At 39.5% G+C, this 22,433-nt stretch overlaps 2 protein-coding genes across 6 annotated transcripts; one reads left to right on the forward strand and one right to left on the reverse strand.

The window, feature by feature from the left end:
- The first annotated feature begins 1,283 nt into the window (after positions 1–1,283).
- irf3 (interferon regulatory factor 3) lies at positions 1,284–8,490 on the forward strand. Of its 2 annotated transcripts, none has more exons than XM_037754707.1 (11): positions 1,284–1,525; positions 2,681–2,841; positions 2,971–3,142; positions 5,110–5,183; positions 5,276–5,336; positions 5,723–5,791; positions 5,868–6,134; positions 6,298–6,388; positions 6,718–7,007; positions 7,115–7,233; positions 7,709–8,490. In XM_037754707.1, exons 2-11 carry the CDS (start codon positions 2,683–2,685, stop codon positions 7,820–7,822), a joined length of 1,416 nt encoding a protein of 471 aa, XP_037610635.1. In that variant the 5' UTR covers positions 1,284–1,525; positions 2,681–2,682; the 3' UTR covers positions 7,823–8,490. The 2 variants fall into 2 exon arrangements, with proteins under 2 accessions (XP_037610635.1, XP_037610636.1); XM_037754708.1 differs by having other exon boundaries at positions 1,285–1,525; positions 5,726–5,791.
- On the reverse strand, positions 8,460–20,059 carry LOC119479291 (synembryn-A). Of its 4 annotated transcripts, XM_037754704.1 has the most exons (15): positions 19,928–19,981; positions 19,350–19,431; positions 14,994–15,088; positions 14,857–14,904; positions 13,695–13,712; positions 13,499–13,588; positions 12,824–13,401; positions 12,456–12,591; positions 12,170–12,358; positions 11,972–12,066; positions 10,092–10,242; positions 9,890–9,985; positions 9,630–9,774; positions 8,985–9,258; positions 8,460–8,866 (listed from the first exon to the last, which is right to left on the reverse strand). In XM_037754704.1, the coding sequence occupies exons 3-15, from the start codon at positions 15,081–15,083 to the stop codon at positions 8,743–8,745; spliced, it is 2,034 nt and encodes a 677-aa protein (XP_037610632.1). In that variant the 5' UTR covers positions 15,084–15,088; positions 19,350–19,431; positions 19,928–19,981; the 3' UTR covers positions 8,460–8,742. The 4 variants fall into 4 exon arrangements, with proteins under 4 accessions (XP_037610632.1, XP_037610631.1, XP_037610633.1 ...); XM_037754703.1 differs by lacking the exon at positions 19,350–19,431 and having other exon boundaries at positions 14,994–15,090; positions 19,928–20,059; XM_037754705.1 differs by lacking the exons at positions 19,350–19,431; positions 19,928–19,981 and adding an exon at positions 15,436–16,205.
- Positions 20,060–22,433: the final 2,374 nt, after the last annotated feature.

A 22,433-nucleotide genomic window follows, 5' to 3' on the forward strand; every position in this document is an offset into this window, starting at 1 on the left:
GGAATAAATTTTAAATAATCTAATAGTTTTTGCCAATTTAGAATTTTTGAGTTTTAAGTCTTCAACTGTAGTCAAATGTTTTTTTAAATCAGTATCTTTAAAAGTATAAAAGCAGGGTATTCTTTTAAGTCATATAATTTTATGGATGTAATAATTTGCTAAGATACCTACGAGCATGATTTGTGACATCACAACTGTGGTCCAGAATGCGACCTACTCGATGATGTGGAAAGCGAATAAACATTGAAAACTGACTTTTTAGTCAAGTAGGACACATCTTGCATCCAGTAGTTAAGCTTTTGAAACAATTTTTTTTCCCACAAATTCATAAATTCTGTATTTTTCAATGAGGTAGGAAGAGTAGATGTGCTTTTTTCTGTGGAAAAAACGCATAAGACACCAATGATTATTAAAAGCAAAGTATAATATCTTTAACTTTGCTGTATAGAAAATACACGAGATGTTATAATACTCCGAATCACAACACTGAAGCAAATAACAAAAGGGTGGAAAAAAACGAAACCCCCAGATTTTATAAAATGGAAAAGTGTAATTCAAGAAGTAAAAGTTATGGAAAAGGGAATTCACAAAATAAGGAATATGGAGGATGTTTTTTGAGAAGAGATGGAGTGTAACAGAAGGAAAAATATAGTTACATGGTTTAACACGCAAGCACATATACATATGCTTAAAGGTGATCTGACGTGAAGGAGGATGCATGTGTGTGCCCATGTTAATGATATTACTATATATTTGCGCTCTCCCCACCCTCCCCTTTTTATTTTCTATTAACTTATTTGTTTATTTAATTTATTATTACTGTCTTATTTTTGTATTATTATTGTTTTTTTTGTTTTTTTAACTCTATTCTTTCTTTTTATCATTATTATTATTATTATTATTATTATTATTATTATTATTATCATTATTATTATTATTATTATTATTATTATTATTATTATTTATTTTCTTAATTTTATTTCAATTTTGAATGTTGAAGTTATTTTCTCTAGTGTACTTAATGAGTTTGTCTATAAGCTCAACTACTTAAAAAAATTGTTTTATAAACTATTGTAATTACGAACTGTAAATTGCATATATGAAAACAACCTCGAAAAAAGGGAAAAAATAAAGTATATAAAAAAAATGACTTTGGTGTATAGAGTATTATGTCCTTAAGGGTCCTCACAAGTATAGGAATATAATCGTGTGTGTGTGTGTGTGTGTTTGACCCCGCCTAGCGGGCCCAGCTGGTATGACGTTCTCGCTGACGTCATATCAGGAAAACGAAACTGAACGACTCGGAGTTTCCCGAGAAGACCTCATTAGATCAGAAACCAGGCGGACTCCTTGACGGTATTTAAAGAATTACAGAAGTTGGGATTGAATGACACTTCGTCACACAGCTCGTGTTCATACAATACCTACCTACAAGTGTTATCCAGCATCGTATTTCTGCCTTTTTACCCTCAAAACGACTGCACCTGAACGCAACACGCACCTTGCTGAAGCCTCATCACTGCAGGTAGGAGAGTTGTCATACTATCAGTGTTTACATGTTTCAGGTGACTTTAAATCTGTTGTTTGCATCCATTAAACCTGTAAACAAATATGCAAGTCATGTAAATCTATAGAGAGAGGGAAAGTCACTATATATACCCAATATATGAAATATACTACATGCTGTATTCAATTTCAGACTTGGCTTGGTTGTACTTGAGTATTTCCACTTTTATAACTTATTTAATTTGACTTTAAATGCAACAATACAATCATTAAATTACTGAACCAATATTAATATTTTGATTCTTTGTAAGGAAGTGTTTTTCAGCATATAATTTACTGTAATAACTTAAGTGTTTTTGAGTAATTTAATTTTTTTTGCACACATATTAGAGTATTTTTGGTCACAGAACCACCTGGCCTCCAATCTGCCTGCTTCCTCCTGCTTCCTCTTTCTCTCACAATTCAGAAGTTGCCAATGGAAGCAGATTTTTACAACTGCAGAAACCAGGCTGTTGATGCTCAGATACTGTGTGCTGCTTATTATTTCTTATTAAATTATTAAAATGTTATAATTAAGTGGGGAAAAGACAGAAAGAGTAATTCCTCATTCTAATAACTTATACATGCATTAGAAATATATTTTTCTACATTTCAATAAACAGTTCATCCAAACATGCAAAAAAACATGTTATGTTGCTTTTGTATTTTAATTTACTCCCTTTTACCTTTTACTATTTGTTGATTACATTTTTATCTGGTTGTAAAATGACTAAATAGCGCCCTCTACAGGCTAAAATAATATTTTAAGATGGACCTGCACACTCTAATAATTAATTAATATTAACCTATAAATACATATGAATAATTATGGTTCTTCCACCAATATTAAGTAGTCCTTTCTGTTTTTCACTGTTTCATTCAGTGTGAGGCACTCTGCACAGTGATAGCTACAAGACTATATAAAACACTCATTTGGACAGGCATCTGGGTTTGAAATTTAATAGATATTATTCAGATATTATAACAAAACTAATCTTAAATAAAAAAACAACATTAGATTCCTTCTATTATAGATGATTATAGACTATCTGGGAATCATGTTACTGGTGATCAGGGATGCCAAATGGAGCCTTGATGACACTGTTAATGTGACATTTTTTTCTTGCTCCTCCAGAAATGTCTAAACCGCTGCTCTTGCCGTGGCTGCGGAGCCAGATTGACAGTGGCAGGTATCCCGGTGTCCTCTGGACAAACCCGGAGCGGACAGAGTTCTCCATCCCCTGGAAACACGCTTTAAGACAGGACTCCTCCGACGATGACATCCTCATCTTTAAGGTAAAGTAATCATATATATGAATTAGACATAACCTGCGCCTCATGGTGTTCTACAAAGTGACGGCAATTTAAAGGAATCCATCATGTATTAGTCTGTTCATATGGTGTATTTCTGTGTCTTCCCTGCAGGCCTGGGCAGAGGTGAGTGGCAACGGCCGGGCCCACGGAGACTCCTCAGTCTGGAAGAGGAACTTCCGCAGCGCCCTCCGAGCCAAAGGCTCCAAAATGGTCTCTGACAACAAGAACGACGCTGCTAACCCCCATAAAGTGTTTCGCTGGCCGGAAGAGTCAGCATCAGGAGGTGAGGATCCACCAAGGCGTCCGTAGACTATCACCATTTGGGGTCCCTTTATTGTAGTGGATACCAGGCAAGTTAAAAAAATAACTGATGAACTGTACTAAGAAATCACCTTTCTATCAGGGTGGCCACATACAGCACATACAGTGCCTTCAGAAAGTATTCAGACCCCTTCAAATTTTTTTTTACATTTTGTTATGTTGCAGCCTTATGCTAAAATCGATAAAATTACTTTTTTTCCTCATCAATCTACACGCAATACACCACAATGACAAAGTGGAAACAGAATTTTAGAAATGTTTGCATATTTATTAAAAAGGAAAAACTGAAATATCACATTTACTTAAGTATTCAGACCCTTTGCTATGACACTTGAAATTTAGCTCAGGTGCCTCCCATTTCCCTCGATCATCTTTGAGATGTTTCTCCACCTTGACTGGAGTCCACCAGTGGTAAATTCAATTGATTGGACATGGTTTGGAAAGGCACACACCTGTCTATATAAGGTCTCACAGCTGACGGTGCATATCAGAGCAAAAACCAAACCATGAGGTCGAAGGAACTGCCTACAGAGCTCAGAGACAGGATTGTGTCGAGGCACAGATCTGGGGAAGGCTACAAAAAAACGCTGCAGCATTGAAGGTCCCCAAGAGCACAGTGGCCTCCATAATTCTTAAATGGAAGAAGTTTGGAACAACCAGGACTCTCACTAGAGCTGGCCGCCCGGCCAAACTGAGCAGTCGGGGGAGAAAGGCCTTGGTAAGGGAGGTGACCAAGAACCCGATGGTCACTCTGACTGAGCTCCAGAGATCCTGTGTGGAGATGGGAGAAACTTCCAGTAGGACAACCATCACTGCAACACTCCACCGATCTGGGCTTAATGGCAGAGTGGCCAGACGGACATGAAAGCCCGCTTGGAGTTTGCAAAAAGGCACCTAAAGCACACTCAGACTGTGAGAAACAAGATTGTCTGGTCTGATGAAACCAAGATTGAACTGTTTGGCCTCAATTCTAAGCGTTATGTCTGGAGGAATCCAGGCACATCTAATCACCTGCCCAATACCATCCCAACGGTGAAGCATGGTGGTGGCAGTATCATGCTTTGGGGGTGTTTTTCAGCGGCAGGGACTGGGTGACTGGTCAGGGTTGAGGGAAAACTGCACGGAGCAAAGTACAGAGATATTCTTAATGAAAACCTGGTCCAGAGCGCTCACGACCTCAGACTGGGCCGAAGGTTCACCTTGCAACAGGACAATGACCCTAAGCACACAGCCAAGACAACGCAGGAGTGGCTTATGGACAACTCTGTGAATGTCCTTGAGTGGCCCAGCCAGAGCCCAGACTTGAACCCAATCAAACATCTCTGGAGAGACCTGAAAATGTCTGTCCACCGACGGTCCCCATCCAATCTGACAGAGCTTGACAGGATCTGCAGAGAAGAATGGCAGAAACTCCCCAAATCCAGGTGTGCAAAGCTTGTCGCGTCATACCCAAGAAGACTCGATGCTGTAATCGCTGCCAAAGTTGCTTCAACTCAATACTGAGTAAAGGTTCTGAATACTTATGTCAATGTGATATTTCAGTTTTTCCTTTTTAATAAATTTGCAAAAATTTCTAAAAATCTGTTTCAACTTTGTCATTGTGGTGTATTGCGTGTAGATTGATGAGGGAAAAAAGTAATTTTATTGATTTTAGCATAAGGCTGCAACATAACAAAATGTGAAAAAGTGAAGGGGTCTGAATACTTACTGAAGGCACTGTATCTGATCACATTACCATCTATATTACATACATTTATGTCTGGATTTACATTTCTCTGGTTGAGATGTGTCATGGTAATATGCAAATACGGAGCCAATACCATTTGTAAAGGGGATTATAAGATTAAAGAGGTGTTTCTGATGAGAATAAATGATTAAAAGATAACAAGCTGCAGATGTTAACTAAGCTCTGTGCTTTCACTCTCAAAGCTAGCTCTACTGCCGGATCCCAGGACCAAGACGACCTGGATTTGTTTGAGGAATTTCACCTTCCTATACAAGATGTAAGCAACTGCGCTTTGTAGGAATGCGGGAAGTAATATGCTGTGTAATTATATGATTGCATGTGAACTCATTCAGATGTGTGATATCTTAGAGCCAGGTCGTCCCATGCTTTGAGGACTGTCTCTATCTTCCAGACGACACTCTCTTTGCAGGTAAGGGACTATTTATTATGTATCTCAGAAGATTACTATTATTGTTATTATTATTATTTATTTTTTTGTATTATTATTTCATTTTATTATATATATTTTTTTATTTTAAGGTATTTATATATTAATTTTATTTAATTAATTTTTTTTATTTATATACTTTAATTGATCTAGTTTTTTCCTATCTCTGTCATCCTTAAATTCCCTTGGTGTTGTGTACCTTTTTTTCCAATACCAATTGTAGTGCCCTTTTTACATTATACACGCATAAATAAAAATGTTGAAATTAGAAGGTAAATTTACTTTCACAGAAATTGTAGTTATTTTTTATAATTAGTAATATGGAATCACCTTCCCTGAATTTTTCTGAACTAACTCCTATTTGCCAGCAGATTCCTCTGCCAGCCAGGATATCCTCCAGGAGTGTCTGAAGGGCCTGAACATCGGCCCTGAAGCAGGTAAACTTCCTCCTCGCTGCTGCAGTGTGAGCAGAAAACAACTAGGTACTTTACTAGAAACACTTTTTTTTTTCAGTTTCCCCAACTTTTTCCACAGAGGACACCGCAGGCTTTGAGCATCCTCCTGAGCAACAGCAGCTCCAGAACCAGGTTGCGATTGGTGGACACCCGTTGCCTGGGCAACAGCAGTATCCAGTAACGTTTGAGGGTGCAGTCGGGGAAGCTGGGTTGCCTGAGCAACCGCCACCTCCAATGGAGGGAGCTGGAGGAGGGGCCTATGATGGGCAGTTGGCGGAGCAGTTCCTACACACCATGACCAAGACCAGTGATGGAGACAATTTCAGTAAGTTGACGGATGTTACCGTAAAAAGGAAATGTGGATTTTACACAGACCCCCTTCACTGAATATAAACATCTAATATCTTCATTAAAACAATGTGGATTGTCAATATATAGAGCTGTTAAACGCCTTTTCTCATATGCTTCTCCTCTTTCTGACTCCATAGGGACTCAGTTCAGGATAACAGTGTACTACAGAGGGGTGAAGGTGTCCGAGCAGATGGTCGAGAATGAGGTTGGGATCCGCTTAGTCTACAGGTAACATCGCAATAAAGCTGTCGTGAAAATGTTCAATGTCCACAGTTTAGCTTCAAATTGACTGTCACAGTTAAAGGAATAGTTTGAAATTTTGGGAAGCACACTATTCACTTTTTTTGCCAAGAGTGAGAGATAAGAAAACTGATACCACTTGGTATGTAGTTGGATTCAGGAGCCAGTTAGATGCAACTCAGTTGGTTGCAATCTGCAACCACACCACTAGAAGCTGCCAAATCCTACACACTGTACCTTTAATGTTGTCAAGGCTCTGCAGGGAATATAACCTGCCTTTCAACTTGAAATCTAATGACTAAATGTCTTCACATCAGGCCCGAACTCATCGGGACAGTCGTGGATCAAGAGTCCGGCCTGTCCCTGGTCTCTCTGCCGAGTCCTGGAGTCATGCTGGATCAAACCCAAGCCAATCTGACCCAACGCATCCTTGACAAGCTGGGCGACGGTTTGGACATTGGGGTATCGGGCCGCGTGGTCTACGGCCTGCGACGGGGTGAAATCAAAGCGTTTTGGAGCTTCTCCAAGTTTGACAGGAGCAGACAGCCGCAAGAGATTTCTAAACTGCAGCCTCAACCGCTGTACCACTTCAAGGACTTTGTGCGAGGTGGGCGAAAGGAACAATTGTCTATCTTTTTGTCAGCGTACGTGTGAAAACGTGCTTTATCTTGCATGTTGGTTTGATTTAGTGATTGATTGTCCTTTTCCCTCCAGGGATATTGGACTTCATTGAGGGGAGAGACTGCCCTCCCTGCTCCCTGTTCTTCTGTCTCGGGGAGAAGTGGCCTGACCCAGGCAACAGGCCTTGGGAGAAGAAACTCATCACAGTGGAGGTGAGAGTACCTCTGAATTATTAAAAGGCACAGACAGTGTTGTGCTCCACACAGACCTTAAAGCTAGTATTTCAGTTTTTTCTTGCTGCACATACCTCTATCAAATTTCATGAGTGATCAAACCCCCAAAATTGCCCACTGAAGGGAGCTGTAGTCAACAGCACTTCTCAAGAGGCAATTTTGTCTCAGTATTGATTAAAAGCACTGAGAGAACAAAGCCTGAATACCGCCTGGTGACAGCTGATCCCCTCGGGTGTAAAAGGTTTTTCTGCTCCCGAGCCTCTCCAGAGGAGTGCATGCTGAGAAATGAAAAGCTTATAAAAAAAAAAGTGACTTTGGAGAAAGCAGCTTGACGCGTTCTCAAACGCCATGGCTTCTGTCAAGCTCAAATTTGCCATCTCGCTCTTGTCAATCTTGTCATTGCATCTGACTTTCTGCTCCCTGCTTTTTTTTTTCTTTTTTTATATTGTCTCAGGTGGTCCTGACTTCAATGGAGTTACTTAAGAACATGGCTGTCGGAGGCGGCGCCTCCTCCCTGCAGTCTGTGGAGCTGCAGATGTCCCTCGAAGAGATGATGGAGCTGTACTGACGCACTGTGCTGTGCCTGAAGAAACTCATTGTTCACCCTTCTTTTGTCATCCTTAACCTTGACATCTCAGCAATAATAACGTGTACATGTTTTATGAACGTTTTATATCTTGATTCTAAACCCAATAGAATAGATCAGGTAATAACAGTTGTATTAATAATTAGTCTTGTGTTGGATTTGCTGGCACTGAACAAAGGTGCAATTTGTACCATGTTTAAACATAAATATGTGCTTTTAAGTTCATTTACACTTTGGTATTTTTTACAAGAAATAATGAGACTGTTTTTTTTTTTTACCTCAGTGATATTATTGGTGCTAGTGTTTCTGAGAAATGAACCCACATTTCTAAGATGCTGCTTTCTGGAGCTTAATTAAAGAGCTCCATCACTCAGCTCAAGAGGTAAACAGTAACTCTCTAGTAATAGTAAAGCCTTGAACTCAACTGTTCAACCAAAGCTACAATCAAACTGGAGTGTAAATGGATTTAACAGTACAGATGTGATCAGAGCATCTGGAATCAGTTTAAATGTTTTTGATCTCGTATCACGAGACAGTTGTAGCACAATCTGCCAAACATACACCTTCTATTTAAGGCTAACCAATGAAACTGTGCAGTGAAATACACGCAATATCAGTATACGCTGTCAAGACTTTATTAAAATATTGGACAATATTGTCATGAAATCAGTTCCTTCTTACGATCTACTATCAATTCAACTCAAACCAGTGTGACCTTATAGCTGCTCTATATTATAAGTCTGAATACAAAGAAGAAGAAATAAAGAAAAGCTTTTTATATCCTTCCTTAAGTTTGTTTAGTTTCAGAATGGCGCACTTTGTTTTCATGTCGTCCATACATTGACAACACATATACTGTCAAACGTTAGAAATGGGACACAAAACAAAACATTTGACATGTTTCAGTTCTTCTCTCCTTCCTCTGCTTCTCCGTCATTCTCTGACCCAGACGAGTTTTCCCTCATTCCCGATATTGGGACCAGTTTCCCCTCAGAATCCACTCCCACCGGCTGGATAATGCTGTCTCTGTAAAACAACAATTTATGAATCAGTATTAACACGTATGACTCTGCTATATGTTTAACACCACTGGTGAAAAGTCGTTGATAAGAGATGCCGTATCTGTATGAGTTACTTCACTGACCTGGACAGCTTGCTGAAGAGCATGATGAGCCTCCTGGCCTCCTCCTCCTTCTCCTCCTCCGACATGCCCTCCATGGGGTCCGGCTGCTCCGCCTCCACCCGCCCCGTCACCGGGTTGATGCGGTCTCTGACCTGCCGGTACTCCTCGGTGTCCGAGTCGGAGTCGCTGGAGTAGTGGGTGTCGGAGGGCGCGGTCCTCTGGCCGCCCAACAGACCCCTGGTGACCAGCAGGCCCGCTGCGTTGCCGTAGCCGGTGTACTTGACAAAACGGCCCACTGGAAGAAGAAGAAGAAGAAGAAGAAGAGAGGGCGATGATTGGTGGAGAGGAAGCACAAAAATCAATGTTGACGAAAAACATTTATTTTTTCACATATTTTTAATAACGTGTGTTAGCTATGTACATAAAATAAGAGATGAAAATTAGACACCCCAGCATTGCTCCAAAACCACTGAAATGTATTTTAAATTCTAGTGGAGAGCCCATGGTTTCCAAATATGGAGAGAGATGTTAATTAGAAACTTCATGATGTGGAAAATTGTCTTTGGCTTCACCACAATCGTCATGAATTATAAATAAGACAATATTTAGAAACATTGGGAGAGCTTGGATCAAATACAGTTTAAATGGGATGATTCGCAGTCTTACCGTTTTCCTTGCAGAGGACAAAGATGAGGTCAGCAGCGCAGTGTTTGAGGTCTGTATCCAGGTGAGTCATGAGACGGATCAGACGACTCTTCACCGTGGAGCCTTCCTCGGGCAGGTGTGATGCGTCTCTCAGAGGAGGCAGGATCTAAAAGACGGGGGTACATTATAATTTCAGTTGTGTTGAACGTACTAGTTTCAAATATAAACCAAATATTGTGAGAGGCTTCCTCAGAGGTGTCATGTTTTTTGGGGGGTATTACATGTTTCCTGATGTAGTGGCGTGTTTCTCTGTGGGCCCTGCAGCTCTCTGTCAGCAGATTGAGGATCGGTGTCAGCTTCTCTTTCATCTTTTCACCCTGAGAAGTAAAAGGAGACTCTCAGGTTATTTCAGTATCGCACTTTTAAACTATTTTTAGGCACAAACTCTTAATTTTAGCTTGACCACTAAGCTTGCTCCCTCACCAACTCCAGGCGTCGTTCCATGAACAGCACCAGGGTGTGGACACAGTCCATGTTGACCCCCTGGCACTGCTTGGAGCCGGGCTCCGGAGGCACCGTCAGCATCACATCGAGACACTGGAGAGGCAGCGCCGACAGCAGGTTGACTGTGTGACTGTGGGATTGAGACCAGATCACAGGAGCAGAGAGGAAGAGTCCATAATGGAGAGCACAGAGGCATTTGGTTTACTTTGGCATGGTGGATTAATATATAAATAGATAGGTCGTAAAAATACAAACATATACTACAGATAAAGCTGTGATCAAAATTAAACATTACACTATTCTTTACATAATAAGCCTTAAGCGAGTAGGCAAGTATTATGTCAAATATAGATATATTTACTGATTATTTTTTATAGATTAATGATTATTACTTTAAATAATAATATCAAAACAAGGCTTCTTTATGAAAGTGAGATTCAGGGACCAAACGAGAGTTTTACAACCTGGGATTAAAGTTGGATTAAAGTTGGATTTAAATGGATTTCATAATGGAAATGGAGGGTAGAGTTGAAGGTGTTTCCACCTCACATATACATTAAAAACTGATCATTAAAATGTTGTATTAAAGCTCTCTTTTCCATTCATTTACAAATATAATTTGATGTCAACAATAACTATTATTATTTTTAAAATGTATTTGTCAGAAAGGCTATAATAATAAAGATTACATTTCCCTTATTTACCGTGTTTATACCTGTATTGTATTGCTGTAAACAGTGATTATACACCATAGTATCCAGATCATTTTGACAACATTGTATTTTGACATTTATGCCAATAGAGCTCATTTGAAAGTTAAATTGAGAGATAGAATGATGCATGAAATTATTTAAAGAAATAAAAGTGTGACACCAGCAACTTTAAATGCAACTGCATCCGTCACAGTCTTGGCCGTGATTCCGGGTTTTCCTTGTGTTTCCCTGAGTTTTCTTGTGTTTTCTTTTTTCCCCTCCCTTGTGTGTAGCCTGGGAGTGGCGCTCCTCCCTTGGCTCCCTCCTGGCTGCCAGTACTGCTGATTACCCACACCTGCCTTCCATCAAGCTCATCACTATGCAGTTTATCCACCCCGGCTCTCCAGTCACTTATTGCCAGATTGTTGTGGCAACCACGTGGTAGTTAATCGCTCTTGGCTACTCTGTTTTGTGTAATCAGAGTCTGTATTTGCTTCATCTTCATCCCTTTGACCTTACCTTCTATTTCCAGGATCATTTAACCTCCGTCGTATCAACCTGCCTGCCACACCATTACCCCGAGCTCTCACTCCAGCCACGCTTGCATTCCCATCAGCCTGCCTGATTCAGCTAAGTTCACCCATTCGCCACCGGTTCTACAATAAACCCTTCATATCTCTCCACTTACAGTCCATGTCTGCATTCAGGCCCACCTGCACCACTCACAACAGCATCATATTGATGATGATTGATGATGTTTGTCACTGTAGTTTCCCAGACGTGGAAGGTAACTAGGCACATTTACTCAAGTACTATAATTAAGTACAATTTTGAGGTACCTGTACTTGAGTATAAATTAAGCTACAGGGCAGTTTATAAGGTAATGAAAATCAGCTCAAACTTTACCAGCTGCAACATTTAAGTAATGTAAATTACACATTATTGCATCAATAATTATAATCCAGTAATATATATGATTCTGAAATGGGCCATTCTGCATAACGTGTGCTTTTACTTTTGGTACTTTTAAAGCTGATCCTTTAATACTTTTGAATGCAGGACTTTTACTTGTAAGAAAGTATTTCTACACTGTGGTATTACTACTTTTACTTAAGTAATCTGAGTACTTCTTCCACTTCTTTCTATCCGACCTCACTTCATGCTCACCCCTGCAATTCATCAGTGTCGTCCGAAATCAAACATTTCCTCATCATGCAGAGACGCAGGATCGCCACCAGGTGTCGGTAGAGAGCTGCATCATCCTGAGGGAGGAGAAAACACACGGTAGGTACAGAAGTTATTTTTTTATTTCCTAACATTTCACCTTATGGCTGACAGGTTTATTATGGACTCATAGTCGCTGACCTCACTTGGCTCCTTCCTGTGGGAGCTGTAGGTGATGTTGAAGAGGATTTTGAGGATCTCTATGACGCGCTGAGAGACTTCCAGTGAGATGGGTGGTGCTGCTGGGTCCACCACACACTCGTACTGGTCCTTCCACTGGACCTCCAGGCAGCTCTCCAGAGCTGCTGTGAAGATGGACACGCCTCCCTCCTGGGAAGAGCAACATAATGAGTGTGAGAGCAGGAAGGAAGCCAGAACATGAATCTGTTTATATCAATATTAGAATAAATAAGGGATGTTGTGTTACCTTATGAAGCTGAGTGCTGAGCTCTCGCCGTAGGGCAGTGATGAGGAACATGAGGCGAAGTTCGTAGAACTGAACACTGGAGGGAGACGAGCCACTAACGCCGGAGGACAGACGCTCTGTGAGGCCATTCATGAGACTGATGGAGAAAATGACAAGAGGTTATGCCAACTGAAGGTTATGACAAGTGAGAATAATAGTGTCACTGAAATTAGCCATACACAACTGGAAATACCCAAGAATGAATCAAGACTGTCCTCATTTGAGCATTATATGCAGGGAAAAACAGCTAAATGGACGCAGAGATGCAAGTTACAAAGCCAACAGCTGTGTTTATTTGGGATTGTGTGCATGTTTATGTCTGCGCCCACCTGAGACCACTGAACCTCTCCTGCGCCCAGGTGCTGTTGTACACCACATTACACAACACCTTCATGGCCTCTTTTCTCTGTGCCTCCTCTCCTGACGCGCTCCCCTCCTCCTCTTCCTCCGCCTCAATCTTGCTCTCCCTGCGGTCCTTTCTCCCTCTCTCCAGCTCCTTGTGATGGGTGCTGCCCTGGTGCATTTCGTTGATGCTGGTCCTGTGGCTGCCAGACCAGCTGATGCTGTCCAGATCGCCGCTGATGTCGCTCTTGGTGTCCTCGTCGAAGCACACTTCGTTTTGGTCTTCGCCCTCGTCCTCGTCGGTGCGACTGTGCAACACTTTGGCCTCGGCGAGAGAAGCGATGATGTTATCGTAGAAGTCAGAGTCAGGGTCGCTGGATTCGTCGGTTGCATCACTTGTGGTCAGCCCGGCTAGTTTGGCCAGCGTCAGGAGAGCGCTGTCGGTCACCAAGGGGCCCAGGACCTTTTTATCTCTGGAGAGGATTCTCAGGGTGCGCAGAGATACTCTCAACAGACGACATTTGACTCCTGTTCTTATGAACCTCATCAGGACAACAGCCAAATTCTGAGGACAGGAACAGAAAAATAGACATTTAGTTAAACATTCTTCAAAAAAAACAACATCTGGGCAAGCAGGAAGTGACAGTGACAGTGACAGGCACCTGTCTGAGGATGAGGCCTCGATCCTCCTGGTCATACTCGTCACAGTCGGAGTCAGAATCAGCGCAGTCCCTCACTTTATTCTTCCTGAACTGAAACAGCAAGACAAAGAACAAACAGGATCAACTACAGTTTATGAATTGAAATGAAACAAAAGCAATACTTGAACATTATTTCCAAACTGCTGCAGCACTGTACCTCTTCTAGTTTCCTTTGCTTTAGGATTTCAGTTGGATTTCAGTGAGCAACGCAGCAGAAGAGAGAGAAAATAATATCAGTACATATTTGTGTCACCACTGTGAAACAGGGGCCATATTACACAAAGTGTCGTATGTAAACATTAGGAGTTCTAACCATCCTGCCAAAGAGTTTATTCTTAAGCGCTATTCATAAAGCTGCTGAGAGAAACTTCCTGAACTAAGACAAGGGGCGGGGTTGACCCAGTTGCTATGGATGACATAATGTTTCTAAAATAATTTACTCACTATGTCTACAGTGATTGACACGTCTATGTCAGTGAATCTGAAATAAAATATTTATCAATACATAAGAGTGTGAAAAAAAACTAGATTGGATAAAATTTGATAAAAAAAAATAAAATAAAATAAATCATCAAAATAGAATTATAAATCAAATTTAAAAATGCATTAAGTTAAATTAAAAAATTAAAATATATTAACTCAAATTAAATAAAATCAAAACTTTGATTAAATATCAAATCAAATAAAAATCAACTTGTGTGAAATGACTGAAATTTAATTAAAAAACAATCAAATAAAATTATATTAAAATTAAATTTAATCAATAATTAAATAATAAATTAAATTAAAAAGGAATTAAATCAAATATTTAATTAACTCAAATTCTTAAATTTACATGACAAATTACATTAAATACGATTAAATTAAATGTAATGGATTTCAATTAAAATTACATTCATCAGATAGCTATATAGATAGGATATTGTATTATTATTATCTATTTATTATCATTATAATTATTATTTGTTGGTCAGATGATTTCATTCTTATTAAGAAGCTACTTTTGGCCTTAGACCCCTAGACCTGTTGTTCAATGGCTGTAAATGACAGAGCTGTAAGCGTTGAATAGATTAACAAACAGTATGTTGGTTATTCAATCACTCCTGCCTGGGCTCAATCTGCCTGAGCATGCAGGGAGAGAGGATCAGGAATAACTGATACAGCACAATTACTAATCACAGACAAGACTGTGGAGTGGGGGTGGGGAGGAGTGGATGAGATGGAGGAGATGGGGTTGAGAGGGGGTTAAGTAAAGGTGAATTTTAAATAACACAGGTAGGACAGGGACGTGACACTTTCTATCTCATAAACTAACTTACTTTCCTCCGGTCCCTCTCCTCTGAATCAAAGAAGAAGCACTGGGCGTACTGTAGGAGAGAAATGATGACATAATAACTGTGTAAGCAGCAGTGTATCATCCAGACACAACAACGTGGGAGCCTCTGTGTGTTGTTACCTCTTTGTTGAACTCCTGCAGCTGTATCTGAACACCGTTCTCATCCCCCTGCTTGATGCACTGGATAATCCCCTCCAGGTCCACGTCCATGCTTCCTGCGTGCACGAGGAATAATCATTCAGGCCATAACAAAATTAAAGTTACACAACAATAATGATGAAGATGGTGGCTGACAGAAGTTATGCTTGATTACACACACACATAGTGACAAAAAAAAAAACCCACATTTGGTTTGTTATTCACCCAGAATGTGTAAATTTAAGCCAATAAATATGACATTAAAAAGCAGAAATGACAGATTTTTAGATGCTTCATGGCTAATGAAAGCTAAATCTGTATCTTTAACATGACAATTGTCCACACTGAGATGTATTCTATACACATAAAAAAGACTGTGAGACAGATTACAAGAGTTTAACTCCATACCTTTGTCTAAACTTACCTTGTGCAATTCACTTAATCAGCCAGGTGATATAAGATAAGTATATTATAAGATAATATACCGTAGGTCTGCCAACCCAAAGTGCTGTCACCGCGCCGGCTTTACTTCAGCTTGCCTCCCAGTGTTTCTCAGTCCACGTACGCTCAGTATATAACGCTCTGCCTTTGAATTTGCTCAATTCACTTGCTTTCCAGTTACCCTCATGCACTTAGCATGCTCTCTCTCTCTGTCTCTCTCTCTCTCTCTTTAATCCAAGAGAGATGCAGGAGCCATGGCGTGGGGTTATGGTTATAATCCACTAATGGACTCTAAGCTTATATCTCGCAGTGTTGACCCTCTAACCTACAGATTTTCCAGAACTTGTGCTGCACATCTCTCTCTCTCTGTGTCCAGCTTTAACACACTCTCTCACTCAAATCTCTTAATAGCATGGGAATTACTGAAATAACCATTAAGATTTCATTTTTTTATCACGCCTCTCTAGCTGTTGCATAACCCCAATGGAGCTTTTGACGGCTAAGATGAACTTGAAAAAACATCAATATTTCTCAGCTGATAGCTTATACAGCTTAAAATGTGTGTTTTTACTGAGCAAAATCATTCCATCATGTAAATAAAAAAGGTACAGTGAATGACATAATGTACAGTATTAAAAAGCTGTTTGTGTCTAGTCCCACAAGATGGGGCTATTTTCATGGTTGAGTCAATCCAACCTTGCCGGTGGTGCAGTGGTTAGCACTGCTGCCTCACAGCAAGAGGGCTCAGGGCCCTTCTGTGTGGAGTTTCATGTTCTCCCTGTGTTAGCGTGGGTTTTCTCCGGGTTCTCTGGCTTCTTTAACAGTCCAAAGACATGCAGGTTAGGTAAATTGTTGACCGTATGTGTGAATGTGAGTATGAACGGTTGTCTGTCTCTATGTGTCAGCCCTGTGCCTTCGCTCAATGTCAGCTGGGATCGGCTCCAGCCCCCCTGCTACCCTGAATAGGATAGGCAGTTAAAGATAATGGGTGGATGGATGAAAGTAAACTTGTTACTCTACTCATAAACTATAAATGGTGCCAACATGAGATCAGCCGTAACAGAAAATAATCTGCAGTAAGGGATGACAGCAAAAATATTGCTCAAATTCACATTTTATATCTAGTAAAACAGCTGTTCTTGTTTTCAATGTGGCTACCCTACTTCCACCTGTCGTACACGGTGTACTGTAAAGATAAAGTACAAGTTCACACACTTGCTGCAAAGCGTCTCGAGTGCCCTGAAAGATGAACTCCGTGAGAAGATGATATGCGAGTGAATGACAGGCTTTCCTGGCAGGATGCTCACTCTTGTGCCCAGTGGGTAGAGGAAACAGGGCCGGGAGGCCGAAGTGGCCGGCTGGTGGTCGCAGGCTTACAACAACAGGATGCACGCTACGTCAGCGAGAGCGGGAGAAAAGTCAGAGGAGTCCCGATAAAGGGGTCTCATGGAAGTAGATGCATAATCCTTCAAGATGGATTAGACACTTGAGATGTAGGATATCAACAAGTCAGAGCTACGAGAAACTGATGACATCTCAGTGACCTCTGAAACCAGAGGAAGAAAACAACCATTGCCATGGACGTGTGCAATCCGGGACTACCTGCTTTAGTCATCCTGACACAGACTAACATCATGACTAGACATCATAATGGCTGGGACACTATAAACTGCATGTAGCCCCGAACTCAACTGACCTCTGCAGCTTTCAAGGGTTAATCCACTTTAAAGGGTATCTGTTTTGGAGTATGAATATGAGTATGGATCTTTATGTTTTTGTAAGAGTGTAGGTTTGCATTTCATTAGGGGTGTCGCGATATACCCGTATTGAAGGTAACCGTGAGATTTAAAAAATTAAATATCATATTAATTATAAACATATGATAATATCGTGTAAATAATCCAGCGCCTCTTAAATCCTTTCATATACAGTAAATATACAGATATGGTTACGGACTCTCTCTCTCTCCACCTCCCTATAATCGTAGTTTGAGTGTAATTCATTTGCCAAAAAAGAGACAAAATGCAAGTTAAAGATTAATTTAGTTATTTTAGATTTATTTATGTCCCTTTTTTCTATTCTTTTTTTCTTTTTAATTATTATTATCATTATTATTCTGTGTTTAGAATATTTATTTACTTGGTTTACTAAATAATGTCTTTGTTCATTTTATTGTCGCTGTTATTGTTTATTTAATTTTTGGGTAGCTTTGAATGAAGATTGTGGACAGAGGGAGATGGGGGGGTACATTTGTGGGTGTCTTGATGTGATGTGTTGAATAAACAGCATTATTATTTTTTATTGTGAATTCTTATAGACACAATAATTGTGTCGTGAAAATCTGATATTGTGCAGCCCTATATGTCATAAACCATTAATTGAATGTTTAAGTGCTTCTGAATGTTAAATAGGGGGGGTTAAAGTAAAGTGTTGCCAAATATTTACATATTAATAGATTCTGGATATTTCAATGAGGAACAAGGAGATGTCATTTTAAGACAATTTAACAAAAAAAGAAACAAATTATAATTCAATGCAGAGTAATTTCATATTTCTAAAAAAATGTCTGGAGGGGATCTTTAATTAATTAACAAATGTGGCAATTACATATATTCTCCATATGGATTCATAATTTCTTTTAAATTTGTCAGAAAATAGTCAAAACAAAATGCCCATCATAATTTAATAAAGCCCAAGGTGATGCCATCAAATTAAAGTAGGGAATGTTTATCATTTTTGCTTGAAAAATGACTTAAACAATAAATCAATTATCAAATAACTGACTTATTGTTTTAGCCCTTATTGGTGACAAAGTTTGCTTTTACTGTATTGTGGTATGCATTTATTTAAGCTTGAATTTCATTTAAAACATGTGCATGAATTTTTCAGATATCACCAATTTTCTCAAGGCTAGGCAGCAGCACCAGGTGTACAGGAACTGGTTTACAGAGAGACTTTCTTTTGGCACGCAATCCGTGCCGTCATGCAAGTAGTAACTTTCCAAGAGGAACTTCCCAACACTTGGCGTAAACCAATGCTTAATTGTTTGTGAAATCACAAGACTGACTTATCATTTCACTGCTAACACGCTCTAGTGTGCACGCGCACCACCGATGACTCAGTGCACTGCTTTGACAACACCACCTGCCCAGATGGTCGTCACAGGAAAGGTACACAATAGACTGCAGAGAGGGGAAGTCATGATTCGCGGAGGGAGAGAGAGGCTGGGAGAAACAGAGTGTTGAAAACGTGACACTGACTCACCATGAATTAACTGTGTCATTAAAAGATTGAGAAGTACGGGATGATTTCCTAGAGAGATGATAGAATGTGGCCATGTGCCAAACCGGAAAAATTTCTTATTTCTGTGACCATTTATAAGTGGGCTAACAAAGCTATGAACCATTCGTGGATGCTCAGATTAACTGTAAAATCTGATTTATTATCTTTGAGGAAAGGTTTAAGATCAACAAGTTGTTTTTCGCAAAACACTGTATGTGGGGGGAGGGGAGGGATGTGTGTGAAGGACATTTCAGGAATAAACACGTTGACGGCAAAAGTGACTCAAGGGAAAAAGGCACAGGAAAAATAGGGCGATAAAGAAAAAAAGCCTGGAGTAGAATTGGGGTTATTTTGGTCTCTGCGGGCTTCCTGCAGGTGATGGAAATGAAAGACCGATTTCTGGAACAATTGCTCAGCAGCAAGTGGAGTGAAGGAGGAGAGGGATGGAGGAGGATGTGGATGAGGGGGGTCAGTGGAGCAAAGAGTGAAGAATCAATGTAGACATCACAAAAGGTACAAGGTCAACTCAAGTATAAGTACAATGTTGTGGCGTATAAAGGTTGTTTATGTTAGTATCACAGCTATTGTAAATAAAGGATAAAACTGCCACCATACCTGATGAATTACAAGTGTGGGAGTTGTTCTGACGGTATAATGACTGCACTCCAGACACACCCCCTCACCCTGCCATCACACTATAAAGGAGCAGGAGTGTAGAGGGGTGACAGACAAACAATCAGCAAGAGACTACGAATGGTTTACTCAAAAAGCCACTGCAGGTTTTTGGATTTTCTTGGTGGTAAGTTTCATTCTGAATTCATGTATTTGCTATTTTGTTCTTGATATTTCTTTTCACAAAATCTTCTGTCTGTATTATTACGGTTAATATTGATTTGTACAGATCATTTTTTAGTCTGGTCAGGACGGGATGTTTTCCTCAGCATCACTCATGGTTTTTCTCCCACAGGCCAGTGCGGTATGGAGATAGCCGTTTTGCTGCTGCTGACTGTGCCTTTGAGTGCTGCCACACCACTTAGACCGACTCACAGGTCAGTGAAAAGCATCAGTAAATATACAGCCAATGATACAGACAGTAACCATAACGATGCGCCTGCTAATCTATGAATGGAATATCAAAACATATCTACCTCATTATCTATATATTACAGTATTGAAAATCAGAGTTGTTTGGTTGTTTCTGATGGACGCACAGGTCAGACGTGGACACTGTTCTCCCAGGAGACGCTGTCCAGGCTTCATTGGTGAAAAAGTCAGAGGACACAGAGGAGCAGCATGCTCAAGCACTGAAGATCATCCCATTTCATTCAGAAGACAAACATCTGGACCTTGAGGCACTCAAACACAGGTACATATAGCATGAGTGGCCGCAAATAAGAAACTACTAGTTGAAAACACTAGCTTTCCTATATCATATCACATTTTAATTGTTCCCCTCTCTCTCTCCTTCATTATTCGCAGCATGGCAGTGAAGTTGCGTCCACGGCGTGCACCTCAGCGCGGATGCCAGCTCGGCACGTGCCAGCTTCACAACCTGGCCAACACTTTATACCACATCAGCAAAACACATGGAAAAGATTTATCAAAAAAGGCCAATGACCCGCAGGGATACGGCAGATAGGGGCAAGAGGAATGACGGCACTTACAAGGACTAAGGAGGTGGAAAGTTCTCAAAATAGTGTCCGTCTATTTACAACCAAATATCTCTGTTTATGTTCTGACTGACTGGTACTTATTATGGATTTATGCTCATTAACCACATAGAATGTGGATGTCTTAATACTGTGTGAAATGCTTAACCTTATTATATTTTAAAATATAAATTCCTCAATATTTAAATGCATTGTATAATATAATAAATATTTAATATAAACAAGTGTGGGGAGTTGCAGTTTATAAAGAGTTTAAAGAAGTGTGCTATTACTTTACTTCTTTTAAACTTAAAATAAGAGAGTATGCTTTCAGTTTACTTTTTTTATGTACTTATCTGAGATATACCTAGCAAAATTATTCTTAAGTATACTTGGCTTATACTGACAAGTACACAGGAATGTCTACGTAAACTTGGTTTATGCTTACTTTTTGATAGAGTAGCCTATTTGAGTGTGTGAACGTATGATTTTGATATGAATTTACTTCTATTCATCAAGAATTTTCTACATTTTTGCATTCTCTGTTCACCGTGGTGGCATGTGAGAAAAACTAATTTTATTTATTTTTTAAATCTCATCACAAAACATCAAGTCAAACAGAAAAAAGGAGCAGGTCTCTTTATGTAATGTATGAATCATTGGCTAAGTTCTATGAGTATACTTGCAGTAAAATCTATTAAACTAGTAGTTTACTGAGAGTGTACTTTAAAGTGTATTTTCATAAACTAAAAAGTGGGCTACAAATAAATAACTAGTTAACTTGTAGTATAGTTCACTTCATAGTATAGTTGTAGTACAAAATACAACTTAGATGGAAAATAGTTGTGTACTCAAAGTTTACTATTCTTGTACTTAAAGTTCACTTAAAAGTATACTTTTATAAAAGTGGGCCAATTTAGTCCCAAGTATTGAAGTAGTACACTTACACGTATGCTATAGTACATTGATATTAGTATACTTACTACATAAAGTATACTTGGGAAATATACTTGAACTTTACTTCAGTTTACTTGATAAAATAAACTTGAAGTATACTACTTTTTCGTAAGGGAAGGGCATTGAGAAAAAATGTTAAATTAACTCCTAGGTTGAATGCTGCTTCCATAAACACTTTCCAAGGATCATTAGCTTTTTAGGGGAAGATACACTATTTTTCAACTCAGGAATTACCTTATATGGATTACATATTAAGTATAGTATATTTCTGTAATTTTAATTTCACCTGAATGATCACATATTTTATTTAATTAATTTTTATTTGGAGACGTTGACACCACCCACCCATCCCACCCACCCATCCCACCCGCCTATTTGTGGGGTACACACCTACAGTAGCAGAGAGGGAAATAAAAAAATAAAAAAATAAAATCAGGACCGCATTTAGCTGCGCAAAATGTCTAAATAATGGGGAAAAAAAGATAAATAAATAAAGAATTTAAATATATACATATATACATACATACATACCTGCATATACACACAAATATATATATTATTATACAATATATATATTATATTATATATATATATATATATGTGTGTGTATGTACTGTATATGTACATACACATACATACTTTACTGAATGATCACATATTTTGATTGAAATTTGATGTCGAAAATGCCAAAGATTCTGCCCTTGATGGTGTAAATCCAGACCTGATTGTGTGTGTTATTTATAGGCAGCCTTGACACCAGCAAATTGCTCAATGACACAAGCATGTGTCTTCAGTTGTCTGGTACAGTGGTGTCAAAATATGCGTCATCAGTTGCCAAGAGCATTTTCTCTCTAACTTCACCTCATCTCAACCAAAAAGAGGAGGAATTTAGCAGTGAAATTAACTCATGTTGTAAGAGGATTAATAATAATCAGCACACTTCAGGTATGATATGTGTGTTGTTTTCACTGGCTCCTCCTATTTCTCAAAGATTGGAGAGGAAGGTATTTGCAAATTGTGTGTGTGCCTCTTGTGAAAACCACACCCTCACCTGTGTGACTCTACACCTGGTTGGAAATGGCTTGGAAATAAG

The sequence above is a fragment of the Sebastes umbrosus genome, chromosome 20 (assembly GCF_015220745.1).
Source record: "Sebastes umbrosus isolate fSebUmb1 chromosome 20, fSebUmb1.pri, whole genome shotgun sequence".
Taxonomy (NCBI): domain Eukaryota; kingdom Metazoa; phylum Chordata; class Actinopteri; order Perciformes; family Sebastidae; genus Sebastes; species Sebastes umbrosus.

Coding starts and splice junctions, on each gene's coding strand:
- LOC119479291 (XM_037754703.1), bottom strand. CDS start 15,083: ATGGACGTGGACCTGGAGGGGATTATCCAGTGCATCAAGCAGGGGGAT. Junction 14,905..14,993: donor TGCAGGAGTTCAACAAAGAG/GTAACAACACAC, acceptor TCTCTCCTACAG/TACGCCCAGTGCTTCTTCTT. Junction 9,986..10,091: donor TGGAACGACGCCTGGAGTTG/GTGAGGGAGCAA, acceptor TTTACTTCTCAG/GGTGAAAAGATGAAAGAGAA.
- irf3 (XM_037754707.1), top strand. CDS start 2,683: ATGTCTAAACCGCTGCTCTTGCCGTGGCTGCGGAGCCAGATTGACAGT. Junction 5,337..5,722: donor AGACGACACTCTCTTTGCAG/GTAAGGGACTAT, acceptor CCTATTTGCCAG/CAGATTCCTCTGCCAGCCAG. Junction 6,389..6,717: donor GGGATCCGCTTAGTCTACAG/GTAACATCGCAA, acceptor TCTTCACATCAG/GCCCGAACTCATCGGGACAG.